At 45.0% G+C, this 14,498-nt stretch overlaps 2 protein-coding genes across 7 annotated transcripts in view; one reads left to right on the top strand and one right to left on the bottom strand.

The window, feature by feature from the left end:
- Plbd1 (phospholipase B domain containing 1) overlaps nt 1–770 on the top strand; it is a 56,291-nt gene extending 55,521 nt beyond the window's left edge. The window contains exons 10-11 of the mRNA NM_001013927.1: nt 116–222; nt 494–770. Coding sequence (NP_001013949.1) covers nt 116–222; nt 494–664 — 278 coding nt within the window. The 3' untranslated portion in view covers nt 665–770. The remainder of the gene's footprint in view (nt 1–115; nt 223–493) is intronic.
- Nucleotides 771–2,096: 1,326 nt separating this feature from the next.
- The window catches only part of Atf7ip (activating transcription factor 7 interacting protein), an 85,750-nt gene continuing 73,348 nt past the window's right edge, over nt 2,097–14,498 (bottom strand). For 5 of the 6 annotated variants that reach the window (XM_063286153.1, XM_063286156.1, XM_063286157.1 and 2 more), the window contains 3 exons: nt 11,684–11,866; nt 9,654–9,766; nt 2,097–6,241 (listed from right to left, as the gene is read on the bottom strand). In XM_063286153.1, coding sequence (XP_063142223.1) covers nt 5,822–6,241; nt 9,654–9,766; nt 11,684–11,866 — 716 coding nt within the window. In that variant the 3' untranslated portion in view covers nt 2,097–5,821. The remainder of the gene's footprint in view (nt 6,242–9,653; nt 9,767–11,683; nt 11,867–14,498) is intronic. The other variant, NM_001107893.2, reaches the window with a different exon arrangement.

Below are 14,498 nucleotides of genomic sequence, written 5' to 3'. Positions count from 1 at the left end.
GTATCTGGCAGCAGGCTGGGGTGGAGAGCCAATGGGATATACTCTTTAATGATCATTGACCAAGTATATGTCTGAATAGCCCACACCTATTCTTCCTCACCACTGTGTCTCCTAGATTACAAGGTGGACCCCTACAGTAAGGGGGATCCCTGCAGTACCATCTGCTGCCGCGAGGACCTGAATGAAGCCAGTCCAAGCCCTGGAGGGTGCTATGACACCAAGGTAACAAACACTGCTGCTTTGCATTTACTCCTAACCAGGAGTTAGGCCAGAGGCAAGATTAACAACCATCTGAACTCCAGTTCTGGGATATACAGCACCCTCTTCAGGCTTCCACGGGTACTGCAGGCATTGGTGCACGTACACTCATGCAGACAAAATACCATTCGTGCAAACTAAAACAAACCACACCACGCCCTTGAGAAAGGGGATGAAGGCTACATAGTCAGTCAGATTTTACATGGTCTTTTCAAGTGTTTTCCTCTTTTTCCAGGTGGCGGACATCTTCCTTGCATCTCAGTATAAAGCCTATGCCATTAGTGGCCCCACGGTACAAAATGGCCTCCCACCCTTTAACTGGAATCGGTTCAATGACACGCTCCACCAGGGGATGCCAGATGTCTTTGACTTTGATTTTGTCACCATGAAACCAATCTTGACATAGGACAAAAACTGAGGAATGGAGATGACAGAAAGCTGCCAATAAGATACCAAAGGCACTTCAGTTATATTTTCCCATCTGTACTCTTAATAAAAAAATATTAACTTCCCATCTGTGGTCCTGCGTTCAGCCTTGAATTGGCGCTTGGGCAAGCAAAACAGGAAGCACCAATTCACCACTTGGCAGGGGAGGGGAGCGCAGCCTTGAGTGGAGGCCTCAGCCTGAGGGAGAAACAACATAGGCTGAGCTGAAGCTGGGACTCCCTGACCCCCAAGTGTCAAGCCGCCAATGGAACCAGAGTGGGGAACCGAGGGGGCCCGCAGGCCTGCAAGGGGCTACTAAACTCCTGGACATCCAGATGGCCGCTCTTAAGTCGCTGGAAGTCACAGGAAGTTGGGAAAGGAGGAGGCCCTTAGCTCAGCAGTGGTGAGTTGGGGAGTGGGAGAAACTTTCAGCAGGAGACTTGGATGGCAGGCCTCTGTAGATGAAGGCTTTCTCCTTGCTCCCCATGGCGGTTCTTGATTAGACAGTCCTTGGTTCCAAAGTGACTGTTCATCGTAGAAAATCGGTGTATACCACCTCCTCAGGGTGAACCAGGTATTAACCATCTCTGGCAGGAAGGAATGTCTGGGAAGGGAAGCTCCTTGCCTAAACCCCCAGGGCCCATCTCAATACCTCATTAGCATGGAGAATTCTGTTCTGATCTATGTGACCATGGTCATGTGGGGAATGTGGTCATGTTTTCCCAGCCAGGGATGTGGCAGGAAGCAGGGAGATGCCTACCATCCTCAGGTGAGTAGCTGGGACTCTGAACCCACTCGACCTTACTAACCTCCTAGCATGGTCCATCGGCCCACACCCATCCATTTTTCCATGGTTTTGTTTAACAGCAAACATTTCCTGAAGGGCAGAGAGCTGTAGAATGAACGCTATGTGTGAAACAAATACACCAAAGGGTAATAGAAGCCCTGTCACAGTCCACCGTTCTCCTCTTAGGCCTGCAAACATCAAAGCTCACGGTATAGCCAAGTTCTAGCCAGAGGAGCTTGAAGTAGGATGAGGGCCACTTCTCGGTACCAGGCACCTGCATTTCTGGAGGTCTTTCTCCTACCCCTGCTGCTACCAGCAAAGCCCTTGGGGTTGGGGGAGTTCAAATGAGGCCGTTTGTGATCCTTCCCAGTCGTTAATGGACAGCAGGCTAGTCATGCAGTTGTCTCTCACTAGTTGAAAACGCCATATCTAACCAGGCAGCAATTCTGCCTAACACCCCCTCTTCCAAAGCCAGGGAACGACATATGGGTTGAGTACCAGGGAACTGCCAAATAGGTTAAATAAGACACACTCAACAGGCAGCAAGGGGTTCTTGTGACGAAGTGCAAGTTTTTAAAGAAACACATGGATTGAGAAATCTCGGAATGAGGCAGGGTACTCAGAATGTTAAAAACCCAGTCATTTATTTCAAAGTATAAAGTTCAGGCTTGCCGGACAAACCCCACTACAGTCGACAGACAGACACCACTCTACTGTACATTTAGATAAGAATGAAAATTAAAACCTTCAAAACCTAATAAAAATAGGGTGACCGACCTGCTGCCTCGCAGTTGGCGTCAGACTTTAGAGGGTCTGAAACATCTCAGTATTTACATTTCCAACCTCGGCAGACAGACATTGGGATGCGCGTTTCCTACAGGGGCTCATTGTTACATGTACATTTGAAATGGTTGATAAAGTCCTCTGCTAGGATCGCCCAGAAGGTGTTTGATTGCTTAGTTCCCTTATTTACATAAAGAGAGGAAACATTTAAATATTTAAATGATAGGTACTCTGCTATCGCTACATATAAAACACAAAACAAAAGCTCAAACATGATAAAGTCATTTGCAGATGGGAGCAGAGCAGAGCGTGACTTCAGCTCCTCCTTTTCGGCTGGCTCAAGGGGATGAGTTTTAAGAATTAGTCTCCTACGACAACAAACCCCTCATAATTGCTCTAATTGTTGTGTGTCCCTTAAATATTTTTTAAAGCCATTTGCCCAGAAAATAATTAAGGAAGACAGAATCGCGCATGGTTACAGAGCTGTTTTCGACAGCACAAGGACATTTCTAGTTCCAGTCCACCCGGTCACAGGCAAGGGGGGAAATTACCATATTGAGATAGTGAAATGGCCTGAGGAGGAATCAGAAGAAGGAAGGCTTTCTCTGTAGGACCTATGGGGTGAAATCACAGATGTCAACAGAGGAAGCCACATAGAGCATTCTAAATCACATATGGTACTGGGAGACTCATGGGAAGCAAAATGAATACCACCTCACACTGACACCAAGTGGTAATTCTGAGGCTATTTAAAGCACTTGGAGCAAGCCACCAGAACACCTGTCCAACACCGGAAGAGAGCTCTGAAGAGATGCCTCTGGGACCCCATGCTTGCTTCTCTCAGTGTTTTCAAGGCATCCTTTGTCTGGCATAGGTGGGGGCTGGGGAAGGATGCCTCTCTGTGAGGCAAATGCTATCCCAACAAGTACTTCCAAGGAAGAAAGCTCTGTTATGTTCATAAAGTCATACTGCATCCATCACACAGTACACACAGCACTCTGCAGATTTAAAAGAGATCGAGCGTGGAGAGGGGCCCGGAGAAACGGAGGGACACAGTCAGCTTGTGACATGAACTGCTACAACATGCAGTCTCTGTATGCCATCAGCGAGAACACAGAGGCTTACTCACACTTAATACAGGGTGAAAAGTACTCAAAGTGCAAAGCTGGGAGTAACAGACACAGCTGTTACCACTGGTTACTACTGACTGATGCCTCATCTAGAACTTTCAGAAGTCTCCAGGATTCCCAGTAAGTCAATACTTACTTACCAGTATTGTCAGGCTAAAAATGTAGCAAACCGGAACCCCCAGAAAGGGGACAACTGAGCTTGTTTATAATACTTTTGAGAAAAGACACCAGGAAGTAAAAAGTCCTCCACTCTCCCTCACCAACAGCCAGATAAAAAGCCGATACCCGTCAGCACCTACATTTTGCCACTCACAGGTTGAGCATATTCGGGAAACTCAACATGACTGCTGCCCAAAGAAAAGCATCATGACAGTCATCTGAGGAGACGGCCCACGATTACACTCTCTGTCTATACCTTCTTCCAATCTGGAATAAACAGTTTACAGTAATTACTTTCTGAAGTAAGTAAGTCACATCTAGAGCCATTATTTGGGACTTTTTTTTCCTTTGACAAAAAAAAAAAAAACACCCACTGGGCTTTCTTCACGTGATTATGTAACACTATGAAAACTTTTTAAAGAAGAACTCGTAAATACAAAATAATTACTTAATAGAAACAAACATATTATCCAGAGACTCTCATTCGCCAGTGAGCAGACCAGCCAGGGAAAAACATTCTGAATACGCGTTTTGTACTAAACAGGAATGATGGTGACCAGACCAACACTGCATCCGTAAGACAGACACCCTCAGTACAGAGACATGCTCACAGCAATTAGGAAATCATTTCTTCCTTCCCAAAGCCTTATTACCATAACACTGGCAACAGTTTCCCATGATTGTGAATCTTGGCAGTCCTAGTGACATGATTGCTTGCCAAGCTGAACTTGTGGGAAAAGGATTCTGCTGTGGTTATCCTTTTTCTCAGAATGGAAGGTTAGAAGCATTTACACTTTGGCAACTGCAGGCTTCCTTCATAAAGATGACAGACACACTTTTTTCATAACGATTCCTTCTGTAAGCCATCAGAGAATACACAGAGGGAACAGGGCTCCTGCTTTTAATACCAGGACAAGTGAATGGCTGATGCAGCTTGTGAAGGTAGAAATAGGACTTGAAATACCGTAAGGAAAGACAGCTCAAAAGTGCCTTCAGCCTCCACAAACGCCTCACTTGTCCCTAATGCTCGTGCTCCCCTCAGGTCTCGAAGGCACCTGCCTGACTCCCTGCAGCTGCCATGCCTTGGAAATGCAAGGCTGAGCCTGAGTCTATTAATGTATTGAAGGAGAAACAGTAAAGCGAGCAGATCTACCCCAAGTATGGAATGACCCCAATGGTAGCATTTAGGCTCTACTGAAACCAGATTAAATCAGACTCCACTTGGCACCATCAAAACAGTTCTGACTAAAGCAGTAGGGACCTCCTGAGAATCAAGAGGAAACTGAGCTTTTCTAGTCTTTCATGAATTCTGACATGAAAGGACACCACCCCGTGAGTGCTGAGTGCTGAGATGAACCAGAACTTCCTTCGGATTCCCTAATATAACATGGATGCTAAAACAGCCTTAAGGAAATTTGTTCCTAAACACTATGGCAATTTAAGATGGGCAGTTAAATGATGGGCAAAGATAGAAATATGTTCTTAAAACATGAGTCAGAACTGTGGAGCTGAGGACAGTGACGTCATGGAGAATGCGTGCACACACACGTGTCCACATCTTGCTTCTCAAACACTTAAAAGGGTGCGGGATTTTGGTGGCAATGAACTAATGAAAGCTTAAAGAGGAATTTACAATAATGGACACATGGCCTGTAGACTTCTGCAGTTAAGGCACGAACACAAAAGGAGAAGCCAGGAACTCAGGTGAGGGCAGGACACTGTTCACCTTGTCAGCAACTGAGAAAGCAAAGCAAACACAGGGAGTATCCCCTGCTCAAATCCATCTACTTTAAGCTGAATATTTTCCTTTATTTCTTTCTTTGGGTTTTATTTAGATTCTTTGATCTTAGCCTCCCCTCGAGGCAGAATCACACCAGCTCTGCACCTCAGATTCGCTCACCAATACACTTCCTACTGGAAGAGAGGTAAATTTGAGAGGAAAACAGGAGATCGCACTGTGATATACATACAACTAGAAATTTAAAATTTCAAAGAAAGGAAGAAAACACACAAACACCCATACATATTCCCCAGCCTCAAAACCAAAGCAAGGAATAAATATACATTTCAAAACCCCGAAGTTTGAACTGTTCAGGGGAAGACTTGCTTTATGGGCTGAATTTATTTTGCTTCCGGTTCATAAACAAACGTAGTGTATACAGTCATCTGTCCGGGAGATCTTGCACAAGATGGATTTTTACATTGAATTTCATGCACAAGATTAAAAACAAGCCCAAATGTGAAACCTTCAAAAGTGAAAGCTAAAGAGCTCCAAGGTCTAACTGCTCTGGGACGAAGAGATCACGTCCGTGGACTGAGGGTCACAGAAAGGCCCAAAACGGCCATAAATGTCCTTGGCGCGCACGGCAAAGTAATACTTGCTGCCAGACACAAACTGCGTGAGAGTACAAGCCATCGGCAAGGGGAGGGCTTTGACTTCGCCGATCTTCTTCCACTGTGAGGGCGCAGTGGCACTGGGCTCCTCGTGGTAGGCGTACAGATGGTAACTGTCCACGGTGGCACAGCTCCGGTCCACTTCCAGGACGCTCCAGGACAGGACAATGCCATTCTGACTCTGCACTCGCGCTAACTTCAAGTGTGGTTTCTGAGGCAGAGAAGTGTTGGCAGCTTCTGGGGGCAGGCGCTGTGGCTGCGGGGCTTCTGGTAAGGGCGCTGGATGCAGAGGGCGTGGGGGCTCCTGAGGAAAGAAGAGGTGGATTGGTCTCTGGTGATTACAGAACAGGTTCAGAAGATCCTCAGTGAACACAGAGCTTAACTAACAACCTCACAACTACAACACCAATACCACTACCATTGCCCCGACAATGACGCTAAACTTTCTCAACTAGACCTCCTAAAGCACAAACATTATGTTCTCCTTGGGAAACAGAAATCCCTTCCTAATGGACTATCATGGAAGAGATGTTGATACAACTATGTCTAACAAATAATTACACTTTAACCTCTGCTGTAGATTCTCATTTTAGGAAAGCACATACGCTTATGTGTAGCATATAAACGGGTACATGCAATCACACCGCTCTACAACTACTGTCATATAAAGACAGCAGCACGTGTCTGGATGACGCTGAATAGCACTGCGGTCTGGCGGGTCCGGATGAAAAGGGGATACTATGAAAGACAGGGGACAGACTTATAGATGCAAAACGGCCAAATGCTCTCCACCCTGTACCAGGGGAAGCATGAGCAACAGTGGCAGAGGAAGCAGGAAGTTAGCCAACAACAATAAGTTCCAACACTTTCTTTGACATAAAAGACAGAAAGATCTAGAAGAGGAGGCTACGACCAGTGATTCAGAAGCATGGAGCTGACCCTGGAGAGCCCTGGTGACCTAACCCCGCACAGCACCAGTTACTGAAAACACTGCGCCCACAGCTGTTCTCAGATGATACTGATAACAGTTTTCAAAGCAGTAAGAGTCAGGACACACAGTGAACCTAAGTGGGACACGATACTCATTGACTTTCTGGAGTCACACGTTGTCCTTTAACCAACACTCCTGAACAAAACATAGGGTGGGCATGCAGCCGAGTGCTATCCCTACTGTGTGAGGCACTATAGCACCCAAGCAAAGCAAAGCAATACAGTACTAATTGTATGGATAGTTAATACAATGCTGAATTATGGGACAGTTCAATAATGTAACATGCTTTTAGATTCCAACGCCTTAATATAGTTAAGCTGTCTAAAAGTCAAAATATTCTACAGTCTTAAAGAAAAAAGTGCCAAGTTACAGCTTAAGTGTGATCGCCCCTAAGGAATTATCGTTCAGCTAGAGTTCAAAACCCAGAAGAAAACCTACTAATAAGAGAGCATGCAAAATACAATCCTACTGTAAGAGAAGCTACTCAAAGAACAAGGAGGACTGCGCATGTTAAAATGAAGCTGGAAGGAGCTGAAATCATATAGTGACGATTCCAAAGGGGATGGTTTGCTCAAAGGCACTATTTCTCGTAGAAAAGAAATTATACATACAGTTGTGGAGAGGCACACACACTCACCAGTTAACAGACAAAACCATGCTCATAGAAGCCCAAGGTTAAGGGAGTAGTATCACACCGAGAGCTGTTGTATTTCCTGTAATTATCTCTTCCTGAAGTGACTTAATCAACTCATTAAAACTATACAGCTAGCCAAAGCTAAGAGAAACTGACTGAAACCATGGGCTTAGGAAAGAACAGGAGTTGAATGGGTTTGCTCAGAGTGTATATGGCCAGCTGTACTCTGAATACATAAATTACGTATGCTTTTTGACTACTCCCACGTTACTTACAACCAGTCAAGGGTTTGTGTTGTTTTGTGTTGGTTTTGTCAGTGCAGCTGGTGAAGTTTTAGACTAGAAATACACCACTAGGTATTTACTTAAAAGAACCAAATGTGTCTACATAGACAGGGATCCTGTGGTATGCCAACTTTTGGGAAACTGAGGCAAGAGGACCAAGAGTTTGCCCCAGTCTGAGCTACAGGGAGAGCCCTGCCTCAAAGGAAACCAAGAAATGTAGCATGTACTATAGGGATCAAGGGATAGAGACAAACTGCCAAGAGCTGAAACCTGTTGAAACGGTGATATACAGGAACTACACTCTCTTCCCTTCAAATGTTTGAGAATGTCTTTACAAGGAGTTTTAACTGCATTAAAATAAAATTAAAAGTCTACGCCTGTAGCAAAACAGTTTAAGCTCTAAGAGTAAAAGCTTTCAAAAGCTGTGGTGGATTATAAACTGGGGAATTAGTCTAGTTTATTGTTTTCCTTGAAGAAAGCAAAACATACTTTTGTAGCTACAACAACAGAAATTTGTCATGCACCTCAGAACAGCTAGACCTGAAGCAAGGCCGTTGCGGAGGCCGCCCTGATCTGACCGGCTCTGGCGGTGGTGGGCGAGGACACGGGGCAACCAACCGCCGATACCTTCGTGACACACAACCTTGTATTTTCGTCCCCTCCTTTTTTTCTGCCAAAGTGAAAACACTACTACTGATCCCCATAGGATTACAGGGGTAAACAGTACAGTAAAATGCTCAACCAATGGGGCTACTTTTCAAATTTCAGTAAGATTAATGAAGGTCACAGCTGTTCAAATCTAGGTTCTAGGGCCGGGGACGTGGCTCACTGACACATACACACAGCCATAAGCACTGGGGCTTGTAGGCGGCACCATGGGTTGCCGACTCAAGCTCTGACTATCAGCTGCCACACAAGCAGTAAAGACCAGAAAGTCCTTCAGCACCAGCCTTGGAGTGCTCTGTGAGGGAGGGAAAGCATACCAGCATGTTAGAGACACAGTGAACACCCATGGAGAACTCTGGGTAATGTGCAGCAGCCTGCCCTCCTCCTTGCCTCTCTGAGAGCAGCACTTGCTCTCACATACACCCTATGCATATTCATGTCTATGCGTGCGACAGCACTTCCAAAGACCAGTTATAACTGTGCCACACGACAATATGACTTTGTTTAAAGCTAAATGTAGAGGGAAATACTTTATTTTCTGCCCTTTTGTTAAAAAATGCATTCCAATTATCAGTGGATCGTTTAAGATAAACTAATGACAAGACAGAAATTAGAAATTATAGATTTTAAGAAGTACAAAGTCATAGCATAAGGAATTGACACCTGAGTTGGAGACACTGTCTGTCCCCTCAGAAGCGTGGGCCATCATCCTATCTGTCAGACACAGTAAGCAGCAGTCCTTTTTCAGAATGATAAGATCAAGTTTTCTAAAATGACATTCTATTAGAGGGAAGAAGAGCTATCTCCTTCCTTTGTTAATATTAAGGAAAGGAAGTGGTAGCCAGGTGTGGGGACTAATGAATGCCTTTAATTCCGGCACTTGGGAGGCAGAGACAGGTGGGTCTCTGAGTTCCAGGGTCAGAGTCAGCCCAGTCTACAGAGTGAGATCCAGGATAGCCAAGGCTACACAGAGAAACCCTGTTGAAAGAAAGGAAGGAAGCAAGGCAGGAGGGGAGGGGAGGGGATGAAGAGGAGGGAGGGAGGGAGGGGAGAGAGAGGAGGGAGGAGGGCAGGTGGGCAACAGGAATGGTCCAGCAGCTTAGAGACTGAGGATGTCCAAAAGGCAAGTGTTGACATTTACATTGTGCACTTGTGGTGGCCTGTGATGCACCGTGAGCTGAGGCCCTGCGGATCCTAGAGTCAGTCCATTGTTTACAACGTACGTGGTTGTCTGAGGCACTCGAACTGTAACACCTACAAAAGAAAATTGAGGGAAATATGAAAATTCTACTATAAATTTATTTGTTCAGTCATTGTAAACATTTTTTTTTTAAATGTCAAGACGAGAAATTCCAATGGAATGTAGTCAGCCAGCCAAGCTGTGACAAAACATGAAGATGAAGAAGTCGTTCTCAGACACTTCACAGACTCTCTCGAGTGGTGCTGCAGGCTGCACGCAGCAGCATGAAGGAGACCGAGAAGCAGGAAGACATGACAGTAACACACATGACAGCAGCACAGAGACCCTCCTGAGGACAACTAGAAATAAAACACACACCAACTGCTCTGCCCTCCAAGGTAGACAGCAGCTAGACTGGACGGAGCCAAAGACGCAAAGGATCTTCAGACAGAGGCTCTTAAGAAAGCAGTCCGTCCGGGTTGGGGATTTAGCTCAGTGGTAGAGCGCTTGCCTAGGAAGCGCAAGGCCCTGGGTTCGGTCCCCAGCTCCGAAAAAAAAGAACCAAAAAAAAAAAAAAAGAAAGCAGTCCGTCCTTGGGGCTACTGCTCTTGCAAAGGACCCTGCACCGACATCGGCCGGCTCACAACTGCCTGTAACACCTGCTCCAAGTGATCTGAGCAGGACATCTTTTTCTGGCCTGTGCAGGCAGGCACGCAGGCAGGCAGACAGGCAGACACATAAATGAATAAATCCTTTTTCTAAAAGCCACCGGTCCTATGTTAGTGGGGGTTCCCTATTTTTTCTCTTTATACTGCTAACCATCCGAGGACACCAAGGAAAACTGCTGTGACATTACCAAGTCAACAAAAGTAGAGAATTTAGAGCCATGCGATCTACTCTCCCAATCATGCTGCTCAGACATTCAGTGCATTGGTGATCCGCACTCAGTGCCAGGACCGCTCCAGAAGTCATTTATAACCCAAACAAACGACTGCCTAGAGGAAATCCTTGCAAACTTGAGAAACTTAAAGCCAGAGTATGGATCCGGTCTCCAGTTGGTTTAATTTCCTTTAGAAATTAACAGTTAATAATGGCATTACAGTTTTTTTAAGGCAGCTAGATGTGTTATTTTATAAGTATATATGCACAACTATACATTAGCGTTGACATTCTCTGTTTATATGCATGTGTGATGGGCATATGTAAGTGACTCTTACACTGATGTCAATATTTAATAGAGAGTGGCAGAGGGAGAGACAGACACAAGAGTAGTTGTGTTTCCTAGTGTGGCAAACGTCGCTAGTGTTTCACTTTTATTATTTTCCTCTAAATTTTATATACTTTGTTTGTATATGCTATACTCTATGATGAAGCCATGTATTCTAAGATATTAATATACATGCTAATTTTATACAGATTGGGCATAATTATTATTTAAATCAATTGAATTTCCTGTTAGATTTGCGATGACTTTTACCGTAACTTTTCTGGATTAACCAGAACTTACCGTTCTAACTTCGATTTGACAAGGTAGGAATCATTAGTGCACACCTTAACCCTCAGCACGGAGGAGGCAGGGGGGCAGATGGCTGTGAGCTTGAAGCCATCCTGGTCTACACTGCCAACTCCTATAACGCCAGGGATGTACAAAACATAAGTACCAAAACAGGGTACTACAGCAACAAAGTTAAACTGCAGACAATACAAAGACTATACATCCCGCAGTATATATACCCAGTACCTTTCTCTAAGTCATCAGAAAGGCTGCGTGTAGGGCTGGACCCCTTTAATCCTAGCACCTGGGAGACAGGCGGTGCATCTCTGTGAGCACCAGGCTGGCTGGTGATCTATGGCATCCGTAATTTCCAATGTACTACATTGTTACTAATTACACCATGCAAGTGTGCTGTTGCACATATAATGGATAATCTTACGTCAGTATAGAGTAGTACATATACTTCAAAGCCATATATAAGAAAAGAGCCTCTTACTATTTTGCGGATTGACCTGGCGGACGGCAGGAGCCTGCATAACAGTTCCTCGTAGGGGAGCCTGAGTAGTTGGTGCGGGGAGAGTGGTATAAACCACTTGGTGGTTTGCAGGAGCTCTTGGTACAGGGAGTCTTGTGGTCACCTGAGTTACTGGACGATGTGTTACATTCACGGTGGTTGGAGCTAAAGGAAACAATCAAATATCAAGAATTCAGCCAACTCTATGTTAAGAAGCCACCAAGCAGAAGTAATTACCATTACACAAAATCTAACCACCAGAGGAAAGGGCTGCCAGGACCATGTGCAGATCGCACATCTCCTGCCCTTCCTCCAGCTCTGTGGGTCACGTGCACTTTCCCTACTCCAGGTGTCTGTCAGCAGAGCCAACTATGGCGGGGAACAGGGGCAGATCAGACCATTGCCTACAAGTAAGGGGCAAGTTCCAGTTGAAGCTTATCATCCCACCAGCGAGACTCACCAACTCAGCAGACTGAAGAGAGAGAAAGTAGCAGAGCTCAGAGAACAGACCTTATGTAAAGGAGCTCTGTGTGTGTGTGTGTGTGTGTGTGTGTGTGTGTGTGTGTGTGTGTGTGTGTGTGTGTGTGTGTGTGTGTGTGCGCGCGCGCGCCCCACATCATGTGATCTGACTTTTGTTTCCAGAGCCTAGCTTGGTCTCTGCTGTGTGACCATGTCACCATCTGCATCGAGGCTGGCCGCTGAGGTCATCTTTATCTCTCCCGGATCTCTCTAGACTCAACTGTCATCTCTGGTGGTTTTGGTCTCTGTCCTCTGAACTCAAAGCACTAGGCGCTGTGAGTCAATCACACACACGTTTTCCAGAAAGCTTCCTGGTGGTTGCAGATGTAGAAGTACATAACAGCTTACAACCTTCCAAGTGACTTTTTTGCAAAACCTTGACAGTGTTTATTAAACAGCTTTATTTAGATCCCGCTCCCGCTCTGATATACAGGCACTGCATACAATCTTCTAGCAGATGCTAAAACTGTACATGATGAAGTGGGGAAAAAGATGTGTTTTGAGGGGATCATGATATGAAATTACTCTCTTCCCCTTTCCACATGAGTTCTCTTCTAAGGGTACCAGTGTCCAAATCAAAGCCTTATTGGAAACTACATTTTATAATGCTGACATAAAACTTTAAATTGGGGCTGGAGAGATGGCTCAGAGGTTAAGAGCACCCGACTGCTCTTCCAGAGGTCATGAGTTCAATTCCCAGCAACCACATGGTGGCTCACAGCCATCTGTAGAGAGATCTGATGCCCTCTTCTGGTGTATCTGAAGACAGCTACAGTGTACTTATATATAATAAATGAATAAATAAAAAAAATTAAAAAAAAAAACTTTAAATTGTTTTGACATCTTAAAGGGGAGATAGTTCTCTTCTGCCACTCCGCGGGGAGCTGAGGACTGCAGCAGGTTGCCAGGCTTGGAGCAGGTGGTTTCGCACTGACGCTGGTTTGCAGCACTGGGATGGACTCACTGTCTTAGTTTGTTGTCCTTGGTGCTACTCTGTACGTGGGATCTAGCTCATGCCTAAACTAATGGGAGTGCTGGGAAATGCACATTTCTAGTAAGGCAATAACTCACTATTAGTAAGGCTCACACAAATATTTCCAAGAGTGAGTTTGAAGCTACCTTGGCTACAAATGAGTTGAGGAACATTCTGGGCTAGCTTACGGATAAAGTGAAAGAGCTGAATAAATGGCTCAGCTGTCAAAGACTAAGCTCACAACCAAAAATAAAGCAAAACAAATAAAAGTAGAAGAAAATAATATGTAACAGGAAACTAAAAACAGCAGTCAGTTTACTGGTCCCTTCTCTATTGAATTCTTTGTTGCTAACATGGTAATACCTGAGCTGAGGTGAACTTGAGCGCTGACTGATGATGGCTCATCTAGATTCACACCAACCACACACACACACCAGAAAGTGGTGCCACAGAAAAAAGCATGCTTCTTGGCTACCAATAACTTGAATTCTTTTGATTCTGTGGCCTCCTTCCCTTAAACCTGAATCACGGCACCAGTCACCTGGCACTCATCCCTACTGTGCTGAGGCCACTGCAGGGCACGCGTGCACAGCATAGCCTGTCTATAGCAGGCATCTGCTAAAGGCTTGCTGGCTGCCTGACGTGGATAATGAAAGATGATTTGAGTTTTTCACATACATGGCTGAACTGGCACAAGCATACATAATCTCACAGTTGTCACCTCATAAAGGGCACCATAAAAGGAAAGCTCTTTAAGCTTTTGAAATGCAGACACGGTCCAGCCTAGTAAAATGCAGCCACAAAGCTTTAGTCTTCTGGCAACTATGTGCTTTTGCTAGTGCTGTGCTAGATAAAATCACTAGCGAAAGAGGCCGTCTCCTGTCTACCTGTCAGCACTCCCTACTTTACGGTGAGTCGGCATTTGATGCCGATACTTCCCTACATTTAAACACAGCTTCCAAGAAGGTTCTGTGGTGCTACAGACCAGAGGATTTAGTATGTCCGAAGCCCGTCAGTGGACATTCTACTGTAGTTTATATCTTGCTTACGGATTTTCTTACTCAGAATGGAAAGCAAAGAAGAACTCTTCAGCATCTGATGACAACTACCAATGTCTCTCTTTGCATAAGGACACTTCCTTTTAAACTATAAATTACATAACTGTCCCTGGAACTTTGGATAAGGCAAAGAGACACAGAACTCCTAAGTTTTAAATGCAATGTAGCTACTTAGATAGAAAAATAGCATTTGAATATAAAGACCAGCATAAACTTCTATACAGGACATAGTCACATAGCACACGGC

Source organism: Rattus norvegicus, chromosome 4 (assembly GCF_036323735.1).
Source record: "Rattus norvegicus strain BN/NHsdMcwi chromosome 4, GRCr8, whole genome shotgun sequence".
Lineage (NCBI taxonomy): Eukaryota > Metazoa > Chordata > Mammalia > Rodentia > Muridae > Rattus > Rattus norvegicus.
The sequence above is the reverse complement of the archived record's forward strand: the minus strand, read 5'-3'. Positions and strand labels throughout refer to the sequence as shown.